Source organism: Choloepus didactylus, chromosome 5, assembly GCF_015220235.1.
Source record: "Choloepus didactylus isolate mChoDid1 chromosome 5, mChoDid1.pri, whole genome shotgun sequence".
Lineage (NCBI taxonomy): Eukaryota > Metazoa > Chordata > Mammalia > Pilosa > Megalonychidae > Choloepus > Choloepus didactylus.
In genome coordinates, this window is record NC_051311.1 from 69,215,431 (window position 1) to 69,235,420 (window position 19,990).

Genomic DNA, 19,990 nt, shown 5'->3' on the forward strand with positions numbered 1-19,990 from the left:
GTAAGAGAGGATGTTCCACTTTGGGAGCATGGAATTTGAAATGGAGGATCAGAAGTGTGACAGAGGTTAATGAGTTCTTAGAGGGAACATTACTGTGTGTCTTCATTTGATATGATGCAATGTGAATGAAGCAGCACATGCATTTCTTTTTATGATTGGATAGAAATTGTTTCTCCTGTCATTTTGCTAGTATTCTGCACTGACCAGAGCATAGGTAAAATATCATGCACTTCATTTTAACAAGCAGCCAGATTGATAATGGATCTGTATACCAACTCAGATGAGGAATGATTTTTACCTGAAAGAGAGATGATCTGAGAAGTGGGGTTGCTGGGGGTCATATCTCTCTAGAAGTGAAAATGTTCTTGCTGCTACACTGAAATAAGTATTCTGTAATTAGAGGAATAGTGTGTATACCCGTTTTGCATCATTGTAGTTATAGTACCTAGCTAGCATTCTGCCTGTCACATAGTAAATCCTCAACAGATATTTAAATGAGTGAATAATTAATAAAATGCCTATGAGGGGGAATTGCCAGGAAAACAGGCTTAGGTTTCATATTAAGAATTTTCTAACAGAGCTGCTCAACAATGAGGTATTCTTTTTCCACAATTTGTGAGCTCCCCATTACAGCAAGCATTCAAGCAAATGCTATGTGATCATCTATTAAGAATGTTACATGAAGGATTCATACTTTGGGTTGAGGACTGAATATAGAAGAAGCTTTCCTCCTTTCACCCACTCCATTGACCTTTTGCACCTACTTTATTCCATGGTTTTTTGAAGTTGCTCAGCCACAGTTTTCTTAAGAGGGTGAGGTTACTGCATGTTAAAAGTTTATTAAGTATGGTTTGGCAAAATGAATATGTTGGCTTAGAGAGTTGTTCATTTTCTTTAAATACAAAATTCTGTTGTTCTGATCACTGTATTATTTTCTTACCTCCAGTGAGGCTTACCCAGTCTTTGTGATCTGAAGCTTATATGATTTGGTGGGGTTCTTTTTAGGTATGAAAGTGAATGTTTATTTAGTACAAGAGAATATTATAACAAATACCATAAACATCACAAAATCCAGAAAAATAGTCTATTGATATTATTAGTAATTAACTGCCTGACACCTCTTCTATCCTTTTTTTTTTTTTCCTACTGTTTTTGGTCACATATTCACTGAGTGCCTCTTCACATAACAACATAATAATATTTTCTAGAGAGAGAGAGTAGAAAAATAGTCTAATCGTACCTCTAGTATGAGACTTGGCAAATTACGGCCCATGAACCAAATCCAGCCCTTTTTTTTTTTAATTAAATTCAGTTTTATTGAGATATATTCACATACCATTCAGTCATCCATTGTGTACAACCAGCTGTTCACAGTACCATCACATAGTTATGCATTCATCACCCCAGTCTATTTTTGAACATTTCCTTACACCAGAAAGAATAAGAATAAAAATAAAAGTAAAAAAGAACACCCAAATGATCCCCCCATCCCACCCTATTTTTCTTTTAGTTTTTGTCCCCATTTTTCTACTCATCCATCCATACACTGGATAAAGGGAGTGCGATCCACAAGGTTTTCACAATTACACTGTCACTCCTTGTGAGCTACATTGTTATAAAGTTGTCTTCAAGAGTCAAGGGTACTGGGTTGAAGTTTGATAGTTTCAGGTATTTACTTCTAGCTATTCCAATACATTAAAACCTAAAAGGGGTTATTTATATAGTGCGTAAGACTGTCCACCAGAGTGGACCTCTCTACTCCATTTGAAATCTCTCAGCCAGTGAAACTTTATCTCATTTCATTTCACATTCCCCATTTGGTCAAGAAGATGTTCTGAATCCCATGATGCCAGGTTCAGATTCATCCCCAGGAGTCATATCCTGCATTGCCAGGGAGATTTACAGTTCTGGGAGTCAGGTCCCACGTAGAAGAGAGGGCAGTGAGTTCACCTGCCGAGTTGGCTTAGCTAGAGAGAGAGGCCACATATGAGCAACAAAGAGGTATTCAGGGAGAGACTCTTAGGCACAATTATAAGCAGGTTTAGCCTCTCCTTTGTAGTAACGAGCTTCATAAGGGCAAGCCCCAAGATAGAGGGCTCGGCATACTAAGCCGTCGGTCCTCAGTGTTTTTGAGAACAGTAGCAACAATCCAGGTGAGGAAGTCCAACACTTCCACATTTTTCCCCAGCTCCTCGGGGGGCCCTACATATATATTTTTATTCTCCGCCCAAATTACTTTGGGATGTGTTGCTATTTCACACTAACCTTTACAAACCTACCAGGTCTCACTTCCTATTCAACATTCCATGTAATTATGATATTTGAACAAACCGTACTAGTTAAATTATTTAGGAAATATACATCCTGCACCAACTAAACATCTCTTCCTTTGGTCTCACATGGAAGTTGAAGTTTTAAAACACAGTCAGTATCATCCTTTACCCTTTGGCCTGATTTGCCCTAGTCCTAACCAGATCTTGCCCTAGTCCTAACCAGATCTGCTTCATTCATATCTATATTTGAAGTCTGGACTCTTTTTTCAACAGTTGCTCTATGAGCTAATACTGACATTCATATCTGCCGAGCTCTAGCTCTGAGTTTCAGGTGTCACACACATACCCAGTTTTCAGAGACCAATCGGGTTATACACAAAGGGATTAGCATTTCACGTTGGACACAGCCATTACAATTCAGGAATAGATTTGACTGCTGTAAGAGCTTACCATCTAGGGACTATTAAAATAATCGTTCCCCTGATAGGCTGTGCTCTAAGATTCATTCTGAGTTTACACATTGTAGTTAATTCATATTGGTGAGGCATTATAGTATTTGCCTTTGTTTCTGGCATAGTTCACTCAAAATGCTGTCTACAGCATCTATTCACCTCCTTGCGTGTCTCAGCTTCACTCCTTCTCGTTACTGCTCATTATTCCATTGTATGCATACACCACAGTTCACCATTCTAAATGGTATCCTTAGACCACCTCCACCCATTGCAAATCATGAATACTGCCTCCACAAACACCAGTGTGCAAATGTCCATTCATGTCTCTGCTCTCAGATGTTCCAAGTACATACCCCATAATGAGGTTGCAGGACCTCTGGCACCCACATACTTAGCTTATTGTGCAACCACAACACTGACCTCCAGAAACAGCCCAGTTCTTTTTATAAATAAAGTTTTGTGGAACACAGTCACATCCAAATTGTTTATGGCTGCTTTTGCTCACTACCGTGACAGAATTGAATAGTTGTGAAAGAGACCCCCTGGTCACAAAACCTAAAATATTTACTATCTTGCCCTTTACAGAAAAAGACCCTAGCTCTAACATGTTTATTATTGGTAGTTGTGAAGCTGAAAGAAATTTTTGAATAATTACTGGAATGGCACATCTGTAATTTCCTTCTTGGTGTTTTTGCTCAGAGTGCTTCTCTGGCCCCTCCCCCAGAAGTGTCCATGAACCTTGGTCATAGTATGTCCCATCTTTAGCAGGAGACAGGGCAACACTTGTTTTAGGACCTTCTCCTTGGTGTAAAGGGTAAGGTCTGGATGCATCCTCTGGTCCACCAGACACAGTTTATTCCTGGGGGCTGGGCAGATGGAGAGAGAGTGTATCCTTTATGGAAGGTAGAGAAGCGCTCCCCTCTCTCCCCCAGGACACTTGCTGCTATCTCCATGTATCCCCAAAGGAGAACAAGCCATACCTTTTAAAGGCATCCTTCCAATTTAAGAGGCCCTGAAATTTAAACTTAATTGGCTTCATGGTAAATCCACCTCTTCTCCTGAACATATAATTTACATCTGTTTGAAGTTATTCCTTTCATAAAGATCATTTTTTCTCATGCAACAGCAGTCTGTTTATTTTCCCATCACCACTACCAACAACAACCCCTCTCCCCTTGCAAAAAATAAGAAACTTAAACCAAATGAGGAGCAGTAGAAGAATAAAATTATATTAAAGTTATATAGTTGGAGAATCATCTTATGAGTTAGAGCGTAAGATATGACAAATTAGGAACTGAAATGAATCAATGAGTAATATATTGTGAATATAAAATGATCAGCTGATTAGGAAATTCATCCAGCCCAGACTAATGTTTGCTCTTTTGCAAATAAATTGACCTGACTGTAAAATGAGGGGATTGAATTATGTGCTTGATAAAATTTATGGTAGAGGGTATCAGATGGTATTTGTCTCTAAGATTCAGGAAGACCCAAACCCTACCAGTGACCACAGTTCCCAGCTTTCCACCTTCTCATCCCAAACTGTTGCTTAATGCATGGGGAAGTAGTAGGAGGATAAAAACGATATTACTCTCTGGTTAATCAGGGTTTGGGTCTTAGCTGATAATGTGAAACTTTGGTCAACTGAGTTGGGAATCCTAGGGGACTTTCTTCCCATCCTCATTCCCTGAAAACCCAAACATACACTTCAGGTTTTACCATAATCTAGCCTACTTTGAAATGGAGAAATGGTGAGAGGGAAGGATGAGACAGGAGAGGAAAAGGAAGAAAAACTCCTTTTATGCGGTTCCACTTAAACTACAGGGAAGGAAGAGGCAGAAGAGGGCAAACCACACCTATTTGCTAACCTTTTAAAACAGTGTCCTCATCCTTTTGCAGACTTGAAGCATGGCATAGTCTGTAATGAAATCAGTGTCCCTCCCACTTTCTGTATATGATTATCTGTACATGATTACCGTTCAAGTAGAAAATTCAGGAGGAAAGAGTAAACTTTGGCATTTGTAATTTTAATATCAATAATTCTGACTGCAGATAACACTGAAGATCTGTACCACATAGTAATTTATAATTTTCTGGATATATGAATCTAAATCACAGGCACTACATGTGGTTGGTTTGTGGTTGTAGGTGACTCAATGAGTGAGCTGAGGCTACTTCCCAGTCCGCACCTTTTAGTATGGCTTTTGTAATAAAGTAATTTATGAAATGGTTCCAAAAAAAAGAAAATGTGTTGGTGATGAAAGTTGGGTCTCAAACGTTTATGGTTTGTAGATAAAAATAGAAAATGTTGATAACTGGTAATTTAAAACAGATGTCCAGTATAAATGGAATGAAGGAATTGGAACCATCTATTATAGGTTGAATGTTTTTAATTTTTTAAAACAATCCCCTATATCTGTTATCTGTTGCTACAAACAAACCACCTCAAAACTTTGTGACTTAAAGCAATATAAATTTATTATTTTTAACTATTCTGTGGATTGGCTGTGGTTGGGTAGTCTGTTGTAGTCACCTAGGCTCACTCATGCTATTGCATTCACTGACAGGTCTAATGGGAGCTGGGTTTAGCAAGAACAGGCATGATGGCTGGGTCCTCGCTCTCTACTTGGTCTTTCATCCCAGGTTATAGAGCACCACTTCCAAGAGGGCAAAGTCCAATGTACAAGTACTTTTCAGGATTCTACTTGTATTACATTTGTCCTTGGGCAAAGCCAGTCACATAACCACGACCTTAGTGACTGGTAGGAGGAGAATGTACAAGAACTGGGATACTGAGAGGCGTCAGGGAGCAATACAGGAATTAGTATACCACTCTACCACCTATCCAGTGAAGGTTTCCAAACTGCATATGGCCATTTATTCCTCTAAACCACAGAATTGAGCTATGTTTGATGTAACTTTAATATTGTCTGTAATTTCATTCCATGCCACTCTTCCTTTTCTTATTTTCTGTCCCACCCAGTTCTCAAAACTCCCCTAGCACTTTCTTTCCCATGGTAGGATTTTTGTGGATGTGTCTACCTGCATCGTTCTTCCCTCCTCACTTCCTTCCACCTCTTTGCGTGTCTGATTCATCTCTTTTCAGTCTTCCTGGGAATCACTTTAATGAAGCCTTCCCACATCAGTTAGGTTTTACTTTCTTTCTCTTCACAGTATTTGCAATAGTTATTAAATTCTGTCTTCCACATTAGACTTTGTTTCATGAGGACTGTCTGTCTAAACCATTTTTCCCCCACCCCATCTATCAGTCTTTTGTACGTAGTAGGAGATTATAGAAAATACTTTTATTCAGTCTTTTGATTTCTCTTTCCACACTCAGTTTATTTTGGATATTTATTGAAAAATATATATCCTTTAATAACATTGTATATTTGTTGGCTTCTAAAAATAATAGTTGTAGACTGTTACTCAGTACTAAGTCATCTTAGTACCTGTTGTAGGCACTTGACTACTAACAGTGAGGCTTTATAAGTCTGGTATTTATTTTCCAGTTTTTCCCCCATTATTAGCTAGTTCTGTAATCAAAGAAACACCTATTTTCCTGATCTAAAATTTTTATTCTGACCTATTATATAACGAGACTATCTGAAAGTGTGAAAGGAGTTTAAACTACAGAAGTGCTGGCTGTTTGTGGTTTAAGTCTTATTCAGGATGAAGCTCTTTTTAACAAAGTTGGTGTAAGTTTAGAGGGAGTTGGAGGAAGTGGCCGTCTTCTTAATTTTGGGTCGGTATGGCAGTGGCTAACATGTGAAAGTAGCAGTGACTCTTGGAAGAGAACCACCTATCCCAGATTCTCATGGCTTTTGGAGGGGGCTGAGAGTCTTACATTTTCCTGAACCATTTGTCTCTTTTCAAAATTGTGGGTTTTTTAAAATAATGTCATACTTACAGAAAACTTGCAAATAAATTATAAAGAATTCCTGTGTATCCTGTGTATCCAGATTTGCCAAATGTTAACATTTTACCCCAGTTTTCTCTCTATATATATATGTATGTGTATACATGCATTTTGTTTTTTACTGAATCACTGGAGAAGAAGTTGCAGAAAAATACTTGAGGGTATATATCCTAAAACCAAGGCCGTTCTTGTATTCATTGTCATAGTATCATTATCATAATCAGAATATGTAATTTAATCTAACAAACATTTTTTTTACTAGGGAACAATGAAAGTGTAGGTGGAGTGAACATATAAGCTTGCAAAACTATTTTAAGGAATTGCAGTCTATTTAATGGGTAAGAAATCAATGCAAAATATTCTACTTTAGTATAAGGTCATGACATAACAGGTTTAGTTACACAAGATACACAAAAAAATACTCTAGAAACACGAAGAAAAAGCATGTAGTCATTTCAACATAGGGAATCTGGGAAATGATTCTTACTGGATTGGAACAGAGTCAACCCAAGAGAGATGAAGGGCCCTGCTGAAGGGTAGTGTGAGTGAATTCATACCTCAGAATATATCCCCAGTATTATTTCTGCCCTTGACAATGAAAGTTCTGAGGATGAATATGTTATTGCAATAAGTCAGTACTGAAATATCAGGAATGCATGAAATATCACAGGTTCTATTTCAACAAAAATTAATGTTTTTTTTTCTTTTAATTAACAAATTTTAACATTATTGGGCTAATAAGATTTGTTTTCCTAAGCATTTGTTCGTAGGTTGTTTTTCAATCATGTCTTCTTAATTATGAAAGGCAAGACATACTGGAGTTGGTTAGCCGTAATTACCTTAAAGGAATGGAAGGAATGTTTTTAAAAACTTAATTAAACTACTGTCAGTCTAGAGTTTGAGATTGTCACTGTTTTTATGTTGCCTAGCATTTATATTAAATATTATGTATGTAAGCTATTCTTGCGTTTTTGCATTTGCTATAGTTATTCTAAACTATATAATCGTGAACTTGTAAATATCTAATTATCAAGTAATAAATTACAAATTTACCTGTAAGTTATCTAAATTAATCAAGAATTATAAGGTGCTATGATATGTCATTTTCAGACTCTGCCAGTTGAAGATAGGAAGGAATGAAATATACATAGACTGATAAGAATTACTTCATTGTATGAAGCATACCAATATCTTCATGTGTTGTGCTGGCAGGATTCTAAGTTGGCTAATAAATGAAGTTAAAAGAAAGCCTTAGAAAGTCTGTTCCAACTCCCCCAGTCCCCTGCCCTTGCCTTGTAGCTCCCAGTCTCTTTGGTAGAGCTAAAACTTACGAGTTTTCAATAACACACTCTTTCCTTCCATCAGCCCCTTCTCCCTTCCTCCAACTAAACCAACTTGCCTGCTTATGCGAGTTTGGATTCTCCAGGTGGTTCTAGTTCTTCAACCCCACATTAGGGGCAGAGTGCTGTCCTTTGGGTTGCACAAAGATGTCTTTAGATCAGATGTTGCTGTTTCAATTCTGGAAGTGTTACCTATTTCAGCAACTGCCATTGTTTCCTAATCCCCATAACATTATAGTTTTTGTAAATACGAACACTTCTAGATTTGCTGCTTGTTCATGTTGTTAATTTGTGGTACTGGTAAGAAATTTTGTTCTTTATAATTTTGTTTTCTTGAACATTTTAATTAAAAGCTGGGAGAGAAGCTTTCAAGGGCTTTCATTCACTGTTATATCTTATTGTGATTTATACAAGTAAAACAAATGTACTCTACACTTTTAAAATTAATCTCACTTAAAATAGCTCCCAGTGTTTCCGTCTTCACATTTTCAAAATGCTACATTGAAATTTTCATTCAGAGAATTACTATAATAATGACAATAATTATGATAACTTGACCATGACAGCTACCATTTCTTGGGCATGGTTTGTAACACTGCTAAGCAGATTACCCACATTAATTTAATCTTAATTTTAGGAGGTGTGCACTATCATCACCATTTTATCAGTGAAGAAACTGGTTTTAAGGAAAATTTAGTGTTGTGCCTAAAGTCACACAGCTAGAAAGTTAGATTTAGTAGGGTGAGAATTTAAATGCAAATCTGACTCTGCCTGAACTCTTAACCTCTATATTTGCTTATGTAATAAATCAGCAACAAATTAGCACATTAGTTTCTGTCCTGGTGTATCTTTTTTCAATTTTTGAAATTGAAAAAGGGAGGAAACATACTTTTGTACCCTCTGCTAAAAATTTATTCTTGAGGTTAAAAAGGAGGACTGCCATGTCTTGAATTTGAGATGAAGTGTTGCCTATGGGATTTGTAAGATAAAGTATGCCTGTTTATTGTGTATTTTCACTTAAAAATGAACTAGTGTTTATCCTGTAGTTTTCCACTGGAATTTTAATTGTGTTATTTAGAATCTAATGACTATAAATTTTATAATTTGCAGACTATGTCTTCAGCAGTTGTACAGTTATACGCAGCAGATCGGAACTGTATGTGGTCAAAGAAGTGCAGTGGTGTTGCTTGTCTTGTTAAGGACAATCCACAGAGATCTTATTTTTTTAGAATATTTGACATCAAGGTGAGTTTTGTTTTGCTTTCCTTTTAAACTATAGGTGATTAGGTTTTCTGTCCCAGTTATAATTGAATGTAGATTTGTTTTCTTTTAAAAGTGTATTCATTATATAATATTTAAATTATACTTAAATTAGAACTAAAAGGCAGAAACTTGGTTTTAGCTATGTAAGTATAAACATTGTGACCAAATGGGAACATGGCCTAACAACAGAGCATGAATTAGCTCCCTATTTTATCTTTCCACAGCCACCAATCATTAGAGCTATTTTTAATTATGCCTTTGGGTTTTAGGCTTTCCTCATATTCTCTCCTTTTCTGATATACTCCTTTTTTCCACCCGGTCCATTGCAGACTAGCATACAAAGTCCTTTCAGAGAACAACAAAATATATTCTAGATTGATATGTACTATTATAATTTATGTCAGCCCAGATTTAAAGCATTGTACAATATCTATAATGTATTTGCTACCCATTTTTCCTTATATTACTTCTCAACAAGATACATTCACATTTTTACAAGCTCTGTATCCCTCAGTCTCAATCATAAATTAACTTTGTCCTAGTTTGGATGCCCTTTGTCAGAGATTCATCTCTTATAGTTACCGTAAAAGTAAGTATTTTGCTGAGGTGAAGTCTCCATTATTTTTTTTAAAATCTTTCCATAATAAGCCATTTTTAAATGTGACAAGAAATATAATTGAAGTATAATTACAGAAACAAAACAAAACCAAAATCAAAAACAAGCTTTGAACTCCTGGGCCATACTTACTCTCTGACTGTAACCAAGCTTTTTTATGTCTCTGGGCCTGAGCTTCTTTATTTATAAAATGGGATAGCCATCTGGGTCTGGTGCATACTCTTTCCCTGAGATTAAATGAGACTTAAGTTACTGCACTTTGAAATGAGTACTTCTTAACATTCATTTCTTCTTACCCCCAAGACAGGTGAGGGATGTGACATACTCTTGTACTAATGGTGATTTACTATGGCAGTGATTCTGGGGCATGGGGAACACATGCATAGTTTGAAAGCGATCCCTAGTGCTTTGATCTATTTCTCATTACCTATGAGAAGCACTGTTTAGAAATGGACTACACATATAACTCCATTGAGAAAAAAGGAATTCCATTACAGTGATTGTAATGTATGTACCTAGTATATTTGTAATATTTTTAAATTGCAGTCTATGTAGAACTTTGCATTTCAGAATACGGCTATGATTATGTGTTTTCAACCACTCATTTCCAGTTGTAGATAACCATTACTGAACACTTGTAAATAGCCACCTTAGTTATTAAAATTACATGTATTTTTTATGCTTTGGACATAGGTATGGCAGCCAATCATGGCTCTCTTGTCCATCGTTTAGCCTTGGTGGGCTTTGCTTATCCGTCTCTTTTCGTAGCATGGTTGATCCTACTAATACCAGTTGTTAATCAGGATGCCACCCTGCAAAGTTAGAAATTCAAAGATTATTAATGAGCTTCTACAGAATTGAGGAAAAGAGCATGAAATGTTCCAAATGTCACTGTAATATTTGATAGCATATAGTCTGTATATTGCTGATGGGACTGTGCATTGGTAATTAGTGCCTTTACAAAAGTATCCTCCTCCTGGATACCACTGATGATCTAGTAATTTCTGACTTATATATTTGACCAAATAACTATATTTGGGAATGATTGTCTAGTGATTTTATATCTCAGTATACTAAATTAAACTTACTTGATATGTAGATTTTATAAAAGAAACTTTATCCAGTGTTTACTGTTTTGTTATTGAGAAGTTAGAGTTAAAATTGTTATATGTTAAGTGTTATACATATATATATTATATGTGTATGTGAAAGCTATTGTTTAAATATAAACAGTTCCCTTAATATGAGTCATCTGCTTTGCTCCATTTCTAGAGATGATCTTTTTGGTAACTCTCAATTTATTTTTTCTAGGATGGGAAACTATTGTGGGAACAAGAGCTATATCATAACTTTGTATATAATAGTCCTAGAGGATATTTTCATACTTTTGCTGGAGACGTAAGTCATTTTCCTTTATTGCCCTATTCAGTGTATTTGCTTTTACATTTGTCCATGACATGTAAGTATTGTAAAATAAAAAGAAATACTTTACTTTTAAAGCTTATTCATAGGTATTACAGCTAAATAAGAAGAAATGGCTAAGATTTTAAGGGCAAAAAAAAAGATTTCAAAGAATAATGTAAATGTAATTTGCTATGGTAGAAAAGAGATTTGTATTTTTTCATTCTCTCTACATCTTAACCATGCTTAACCTCTCTTGGCCTTAGTTTCCTTACCTATAAAAATGAAATTTAAATGTCCAGTAATCCATTGTAACTTTTGAATATGAAATAGGATAGCAATTCAAATTATTTTGTGGAAGAATAGTTCATGACCCAGAAGGGTGCTAAAGTACAGTAAATGAGGCCAGGCAGGAGATGGAGATGGGGTGGAGGGCAGTGGGGACAGAATAAAAAATTAATTGTATATGCTTGGGAAAATGTTGGAATGGTTTCTGTACTAAATGCTTACAGGAATTATCTGAGTATATTAGTGGTGATTTTAGTTTCTTTGTTTTAAATATTTGCATTTCCTAAATTTTCTACAATGATTAAAAAAAAAAGACAATTGGGCTAGATGATGTATACACAGCTCTTCAGAAAGCATTCTTCTCCAACTATTATTTTTCACATTTTCCATTACAGGATATAAATATATGCATAAAAATGTGTGTGTGTGCATTGAATGCCATGATAAATAATGTCAGTGTTTCTACATTTTTAATAATTTACCTAAATTAAGTTTATAATTTAAATACTACCTGTAATTAAGCTGTGAAATAAAAACATAAGCTAATAAAAATAGACTTCGCCTGTATTTGACCATCTTTTCCAGTGTTTGTTTTTTGTACTCAATATTATTTTCAGAGCCTTACTGAAAGCTCAGATTCAATTTACTGTTTATATTTTAGCTGAAGGGGAAGTATTCTTTTTAGTATGTGCCTACTTGATAGGTAACTTTTCTTATGGTATTCTTTTACTTTACCTTTTCTGTGCTTTTTACCTTCATAGGTTAATCAGATAGTAAACTAATTTCTTGTCTGCTAGTATAGTCAACCTTTCCTTCCTCAGAAATGTACTTCTGTTGGTCAGCATCTTTTTCTTTATATAAAACTAAGTTTGTGCATTTTGTTGTTTACTCTTTTAACGAAACTATTTTAGACTTGTCAAGTTGCTCTTAATTTTGCCAATGAAGAAGAAGCAAAAAAATTCCGAAAAGCAGTTACAGACGTGTTGCTCCGGCGGCAAAGGAAATCTGGTAACTATTTTTATTATTATTATTATTATTTTAAATAGAATCCAGTAAACTAAGCACATAGACCAAATCTGACCCATCACCTATTTTTTGTAAATAAAGTTTTATTAAAACAGTCACTCTCATTTGTTGATGTATTATCTGTGGCTGCTTTCTTGCTACAGCACTGTTGAGTAGTTAGACTATATGGCCTTCATAGCCTAAAATGTTTACTATCTGGCCCTTTACCGAAAAAGTTAGCCATTCCCTACCTTAAAAGAAATATCTTTATTGAGAACTAATTTTTTCAGATTTTCTAAAGGACCCATCCTCACCGCTTTTTTGTGTTGATAAAATTCCGTGTTTACTGTTCTGGTTTTGCTAATGCTGCCATTATGCAAAACACCAGAAATGGGTTGAATTTTACACATTTACAGCTCTAAGGCCATAAAAATGTCCAAACTGAGGCATCAACCAGAGGTTACCTTCACTGAAAGAAGGCCATTGGCATCTGGAACACCTCTGTCAGCTGGGAAGGCAGGGGGCCAGTGTCTGCTGGTCCTTTGCTCCTGGGTTGTGTTTCAAATGGCTTTTTCCAGAATGTCTCTGAGCTTTTGTCTCTCTTAGCTTCTCTCAGTTCTCTGCTTGGTTCTCCTGGGACGTTTTTTGCCAAGAACCTAGAGTTCTCTCTTAGCTTCTCCAGGGCAAACTCTGGGCTTCATCTCTTAGCATAGCATCTCCAGATGTCCTTCTGTCTGCATCTTCCACCTTCTCCAAGCATTTGGGTCTGTGTCAGCTCTTAGCTTCTCTTGGGGGCATACTCTGGATTACATATCTTAGTTTCTCTCCAAAATGCCTCTCCCAGCTTCTCCTCTTCATGGGCTGTCTTAAAGTACTCTAGTGAACTAATCACTGGATAGTGGGGTCACATCTCCATGGAAATTATCTAATCAAAAGGTCTCACCTACAGTTGGGTGGGTCATATCTCCATGGAAACAACCTAATCAAACGTCCACCCTAATCAAAAGACTTATTAAAGTCTGCCCCTACAAGATTGCTTTAAAGAATATGGCTTTTATGGAGGATATAATAGATTCAAACCAGCACATCTACTGACTTAATTTAAGTATTTTATAGTTTTTGAAACAAGATTTTAGGCAAATCTAGAAGCAAAATAAGCAGTTGCAAACAAGATCTGTATTATTGCCTTGTCTCTATATTTTGTGCCTAATGTTGTACATTAAGAAAACATAAGAAACTTAGTTTAGTGCATGATATGATTCTAGTACATATAAACCAGTTTGAGACTGATGCTGAGTTGTATAGTGCTTTAAATTCATTGGTATAAAACTATTGTTTGGCAACAGTATACCAGGTCTTTCTATTATAAAGTGAGGGAAGGGTGATTATGAAAGGTGAACATCCTCCAAAATCAAGCAGATTCAGGCAGATCAATTTTAGGAGAAATGACATTTGGAAATTGAGATTAGCAAATAGATCCCCTTAAAAGTAACCATGTGCTTATACTCCTTGAGAAGTCTTCTGTGTTTCCAGGGGTACATGTTACCCAAGTTTGAAGATCACTGTATTTTTCATTTACCAATGAAAGAGAGTAAGACAAAGAAAAAGAAGATACTAGATTCCGAACACAGGAGCATAAAAGCATGCATTCTATTTTACACATCTTTGCCATTTCAGTGGGTTTTTGAGAATGCGATGGGTAAAAATGAAAATAAAATGAACTGAACTGTCACGTCAGTATTGCCATCCTAATATATTCCACCTTGTAATGAGTGAGGAGGAAAATTATTATGGGCCTGTTATTTTTTGTTACTTCTTTTGAGACCAAGAACATTTACCACTTGATTCCATTGTAGGAAAGCATTTAATGCTATGGTACTGAAACCTCAGCTTTAGGAATGATTGTTTTCAGTGTCTGTTGCATGCTGTGGTGCTAGGCTAGGGATCTGTGGGGTTTTGGTCAAACTATGTGACACTTTCATTATGAAAAGAGGTAAAAAAAAAAACATACTTAAAATATGAAATGATTGGCTTTGAAAATGGTAGGAAACTTAAAAGTACCTTTCACCTTCTTACCTGGTACAGGAATTCTGGTTCATATAGTTCCTAAACTTTTGGGCAAAGTCAAAATAATGGTGTCCAGATTTGAACATAATACTCCATATATAGTCTGACTAGTACTGTGATACTATAACTTCCCTTGATATGTTATACTGTTTTGCTAATGTTTCTAGCAAAGGCCTCACATTGATAGATTCCATTCTGCTTTGTTCAACCAGACATCACCCTTTTTTTTTTTCATGTGGATTGCTGTCAAGCCAGGATAGCGTCGTAGACCTAAGTAATTGCTTCTTAGAACTTAAACTCTGAACTTTATATATATCTTAATATATTTTCATATTTGCATCACCCATCAGTTTAAGAAGTATTTCCTCTCTGGATACAGAGGTAGCAACAGCACTTTAGAAACTGAAGATTGGCATTCATTCACATAAATGGGAGATGCTTATGTGGAATGTTTCAGAAAGTTACCTCATTACATCACCAGATGGAGCAATACATGTATATTTCCCATTGCTAGGATTTTTTAACTCATCTGCCAATTAAATCTTGTTGATTTTTGATTGTGGTTATTTATAAAATTATTTTGTTGAGTAGATTATTTGTATTTCTCATAATTTCAGAAAATTTTATATTAGAAAATCTATGGAAATTATATTTCTTTAAAATTCTTCAGAATTCTTTTGAACATTCTTAAAGCCAAAATAGTTTCTTGCTTTGAGAAAACCTGGTATGTAAGAATGTGAATGTAAAGAATTGACAACGGTGCTCCTGATTTTCCCTCCTACCTAATTGGCTGTATTTTAATATTTTGGGGGGTCTTTTCACCAGTGCTCAGTCTTTTCTAGGTATTTTCATTCCCTTTATATTTTCATTCAGTCCCATAGCTTTAAATACGTCTATCTGCTGATGATAACCATTGTTTTATCTTCAGTATTGATCTTTCCCCAAACCTTCAGATTCTGTCTACTCAAGTTGAGTATCAAAATAACCTTCAATAATTGATTGTACACTGTGGATAACTGTAGGGTGTGTGACTATATCTCAGTTAAGCTGTATTAAAGTAAATAAACCATGGGGGACAGAGGGGAATGGGATGTTTTGGATGTTCTTTTTTATTTTACTTTTTGGAGTAATGAAAATGTTCAAAGTTTGATTATGGTGATGAAAGCACAACTATATGACGATACTGTGAACAACTGATTGTACACTTTGAATGATAGGATGTTATGTGATCATATCTCAGTAAAATTGTATTTAAAAAAATAGCCTTCAAATTCAGCATGACCAAACAGGGCTCTTAATCCGTGTCTCCCACTCTCACAACCATCCCCACTCAGACCTGTTCCTATTCCTTTTCTAGACCTGTTCCTATTCCTCTTCTAGTCTTTCCCATCTCAGTAAAAAGGCAGTTGTTCCACCTAGTCAGTCAGGCTCGTCATGGTCCCTCATAAATTCTATCAGTGTGTCTTATCAGCTCTACCTTCAGAAATATGTTTTGAAACTTTATTTATCATTCCCTTCACTGCTACCACCCTAATTCAAGCTACCGTCATCTGTCATCTGGACATAGCTCTATGACTGGTCACCTTGCTGCCATGCTAGCTACCCTACTATCTCTTTTCCAAACAGTAGCCAGAGTAAACTTTTCAAAACATAGATCAGATCATGTCCCTTGCCTTATTCAAAACCCTGTAAGAACTTCTGTCAAATATTGAGTAAAATCTATTATCCAGCCCCTGGTTTTCTCCTTCTGACTTATCTCCTTCCACTCTTTCTCTTAGTCACTCCAGTCCAGACTTCATGATGTTCCTTCATACTCTTCCCTCCTAAGGACCTTTGCATATACTGTTCCCTCTCTCACTTCATTCAGATGTCTGTTCAAATGTCTGTCCTCTGAGATACCATCTTTTTTTTTTTAATTAATTTTTTGAGATATATTCACATACCATGCAGTCATACAAAACAAAGCATACATTCAGTTGTTCACAGTACCACCACATAGTTGTGCACCCATCACCAAAATTAATTTTTGACATTTTCATTACCACACACACAAAAATAAGAAGAATAAAAATTAAAGTGAAAAAGAGCAATTAAAGTAAAAAAGAACACTGGGTGCCTTTTTTTTTTCCTTTTTTTTCTTCCCCCATTTTTCTGCTCATCCATCCGTAAACTAGACAAAGGGGAGTGTGGTCCATAAGGCTTTCCCAATCACATTGTCACCCCTCATAACCCACATCTTTATACAATCATCTTCAAGATTCATGGGTTCTGGGTTGTAATTTGATAGTTTCAGGTATTTACTGCTAGCTATTCCAATTCATTGGAACCTAAAAAGGGTTGTCTGTATTGTGCGTAAGAGTGCCCACTAGAGTGACCTCTGGGCTCCTTTTGGAATCTTTCTGCCACTGAAGCTTATTTCATTTCCTTTCACATCCCCCTCTTGGTCAAGAAGGTGTTCTCCATCCCACAATGCCGGGTCTAGATTCCTCTCCGGGAATCATATTCCACATTGCCAGGGAGATTCACTCAGCTGGGTGTCAGATCCCACTTAGAGGGGAGGGCAGCGATTTCACCTGCCCAGTGGGCTTAGCTAGAGAGAGGGCCACATCTGAGCAACAAAGAGGCATTCAGGAGGAGACTCTTAGGAACAATTATAGGGAGGCCTAGCCTCTCCTTTGCAGCAACAGTCTTCCCAAGGGCAAGTCTTGTGGTAGAGGGCTCAGCCCATCAAACCACCAGTCCCCTATGCCTTTGAGCACATCAGCAACCATCGAGGTGGGGAAACCCAACACCCCTGCATTCTCTACCAGCTCCTCAAGGGGGCTTTGCATATTTTTTTCATTTTTTTTTTTTCTTTTTAATTAACTCTTTTTTTTTAAATCAACTATATCAAAAAAAATTTTTTTTTTAAAACATGCAATAAAAAAAACATTTCAAACAAACTGTAACAAGGGAGTAAGAAAATAGCTAACCTAAGATAACTACTTTACTTCCAACATGTTCCTACTCTACCCCAAGAAAATAACCTAATATAGCAACATTTCTGTGAACTTGTTCCTACCATACCCATCAGAAATTAACAGACCATAGTCATTCCTGGGCATTCCCAGAACATTAAATTTGCCCACAATAGCTTATCTGTTTTTATTGGGTTATCATTTGCCCTTCCTTAATTGCTCTCTATCGCTAGTTCCCCTACATTCTACATTATAAACCATTTGTTTTACATTTTGAGATACCATCTTTAACCACTTGTACATTCACTTAGAATAAGCACAATTAACTTAAGGACTGTGAATTAATTTTTTATGTTGATGTTGTATTATATTTGTCTAATAATACTCTTTTGTTTTCTAACAGAGAAAAGACGAGACCCCCCAAACGGTAAGCTTTCTAATAATTATTGGTCAAAAAGATTTTAGATTACTGTTTAATCCTTATAAAAACTTGTACCCTACATTAATACCTAATATCCATTATCACATACTGTAGTTTGTTGTGTTCTTATTTTAAAATATTGAGTGACAGGTGAGACTTAGAAAATGTAGTGTTATTTGGCTTTTCTTCTATGAGGAAGGAAGAATAGGGTGACCATCACTAGTATTTGCATCTTAGTTCTATATACACAATTGACTGAGTTTTGAAACTGTACAATATAGTTTAAAATTTTCCTTAAAACTGTAAATTTTGTCCAACACGTTTGTTTCTTTCGTACCTTAAGATTTATCCTCATTTCAATATTTCACACTGTTAATGTGAAACAGCCCCTTTCAGTACAAATACTTACTAAGATGGTTTGTTAGAACAAATAGTGGCTGCACATAACCCTCTTTAATTTGATAATGAATACTTAAGTATTATGGATTCACTTATTTTTTTAAAAAACTATTGAATACCAGAAAATGAAAGTGGGATGCTAAGAAGTAAAAGCCAAGCTCCCAGACCTCTAAGGCAGAGATTCTCATTCTGAACTCCATATACCTCTCTGAAAGTTTGAGCTAAATTTATATCTCTTTGTTCTTTTCTCTGAGAAGAGAGGACATATGGTTTTCATCAAATTTTAGTGGGGTCCCTGGCCCTATGAACCATTGCTCCAGGAGCCTTCATTACAATGTGGAATATGGCTGCCTTTATTTAAAAAAAAAAAAAACCTCAAATCCTTTCATCAGAACTTAGAGTGATTATCCAATTTACATAATACAAATTTCTTTAGATGTAGCAACTATTCCAGTTTGCTAATGCTGCTGTTATGCAAAATACCAGATATGGATTGGCTTTTATAAAGGGTTTATTTGGTTACAAAGTTACAGTCTTAAGGCCATAAAGAGTCCAAGGTAAGGTATCAACAGTAGGGTACCATCACTAAAGGATGGCCATTGGTGTTTGGAAAGCCTCTGTTAGCTTGGAATGCACGTCACTGGCGTTCATTTGCTCCCAGGTTGCATTTCAAAATGGCTTTCTCCAAAATGTTGCTCTTGGGGCGTTTTGTCCTCTCTTAGCTGCAGCTCCTCTTCAAAATGTCTCTCCCAATTGCTGTAAGGTCCCTCTGTCTGTGAACTCCTTTATACGACTCCAATGATCCAGTTAACACCCACCCTGAATGGGTGTGGTAATACCTCCTGGAAATTATCACTCACAGTTGATTGAGTCACATCTCCATGGAAACACTCAATCAAAGGATTCCAGTCTAATCAACACTAATACGTCTGCCCCCAGAAGATTGCATCAAAGAACATGGTATTTTGGGGGATATAATGCATCCAAACCAGCACAGCAACTGTTGCTGATTGTTGGACTTTTAAACAAGGATATATTACCATCTGATTTTGGCCTTCAATTTATAAGCCTGATTTAAAAAACAAACAAACAAACAAACAAAAAAAAACAAGAACCAGAAATTGCTGTACTAAATTTCGGATTATATAACTTATTAAATCTTTTAAAGGGGCTAGCAGAAGTTCAGTAGTGCTTACCATGTACCAAATATTATCTAGACTTTCTTACTTAAATGGAAATATTAATACTTAATTTACAAGGCTGTTGTAGGGATTGAATGAAGTAATCAAAGCACTTAGCATAGTGCTGGTACCTAGTAAATGCTTACTAAATGCCAGTTATCGTGATGAAAAGGATGACAACAATAATAATAGCACCTGCTATTTAATAATGATTTATTACCTCCCAGGTCCTGCTCAGTCACCTTATAAAGTAGTTCCTGTTTTCCCCATTTTATAGATGAAGAAAACGGGTATTTTTGTTTCCTAAGCTTCTCCAGGCAGAAACCATGAAATGGTTTGGCTTCAACAGTGGTAATTTATTCGCTTACAGTTAGAGTCTGGGAAAATGTCCAAATCAAGCCATCATCA

General features: G+C 36.0%; 1 protein-coding gene across 1 annotated transcript in view; it reads left to right on the forward strand.

Moving 5' to 3' along the window:
• The window catches only part of WASL (WASP like actin nucleation promoting factor), a 77,987-nt gene that overhangs the window by 31,242 nt on the left and 26,755 nt on the right, over positions 1-19,990 (forward strand). The window contains exons 2-5 of the mRNA XM_037836262.1: positions 9,095-9,229; positions 11,175-11,261; positions 12,464-12,560; positions 17,985-18,008. Coding sequence (XP_037692190.1) covers positions 9,095-9,229; positions 11,175-11,261; positions 12,464-12,560; positions 17,985-18,008 — 343 coding nt within the window. The remainder of the gene's footprint in view (positions 1-9,094; positions 9,230-11,174; positions 11,262-12,463; positions 12,561-17,984; positions 18,009-19,990) is intronic.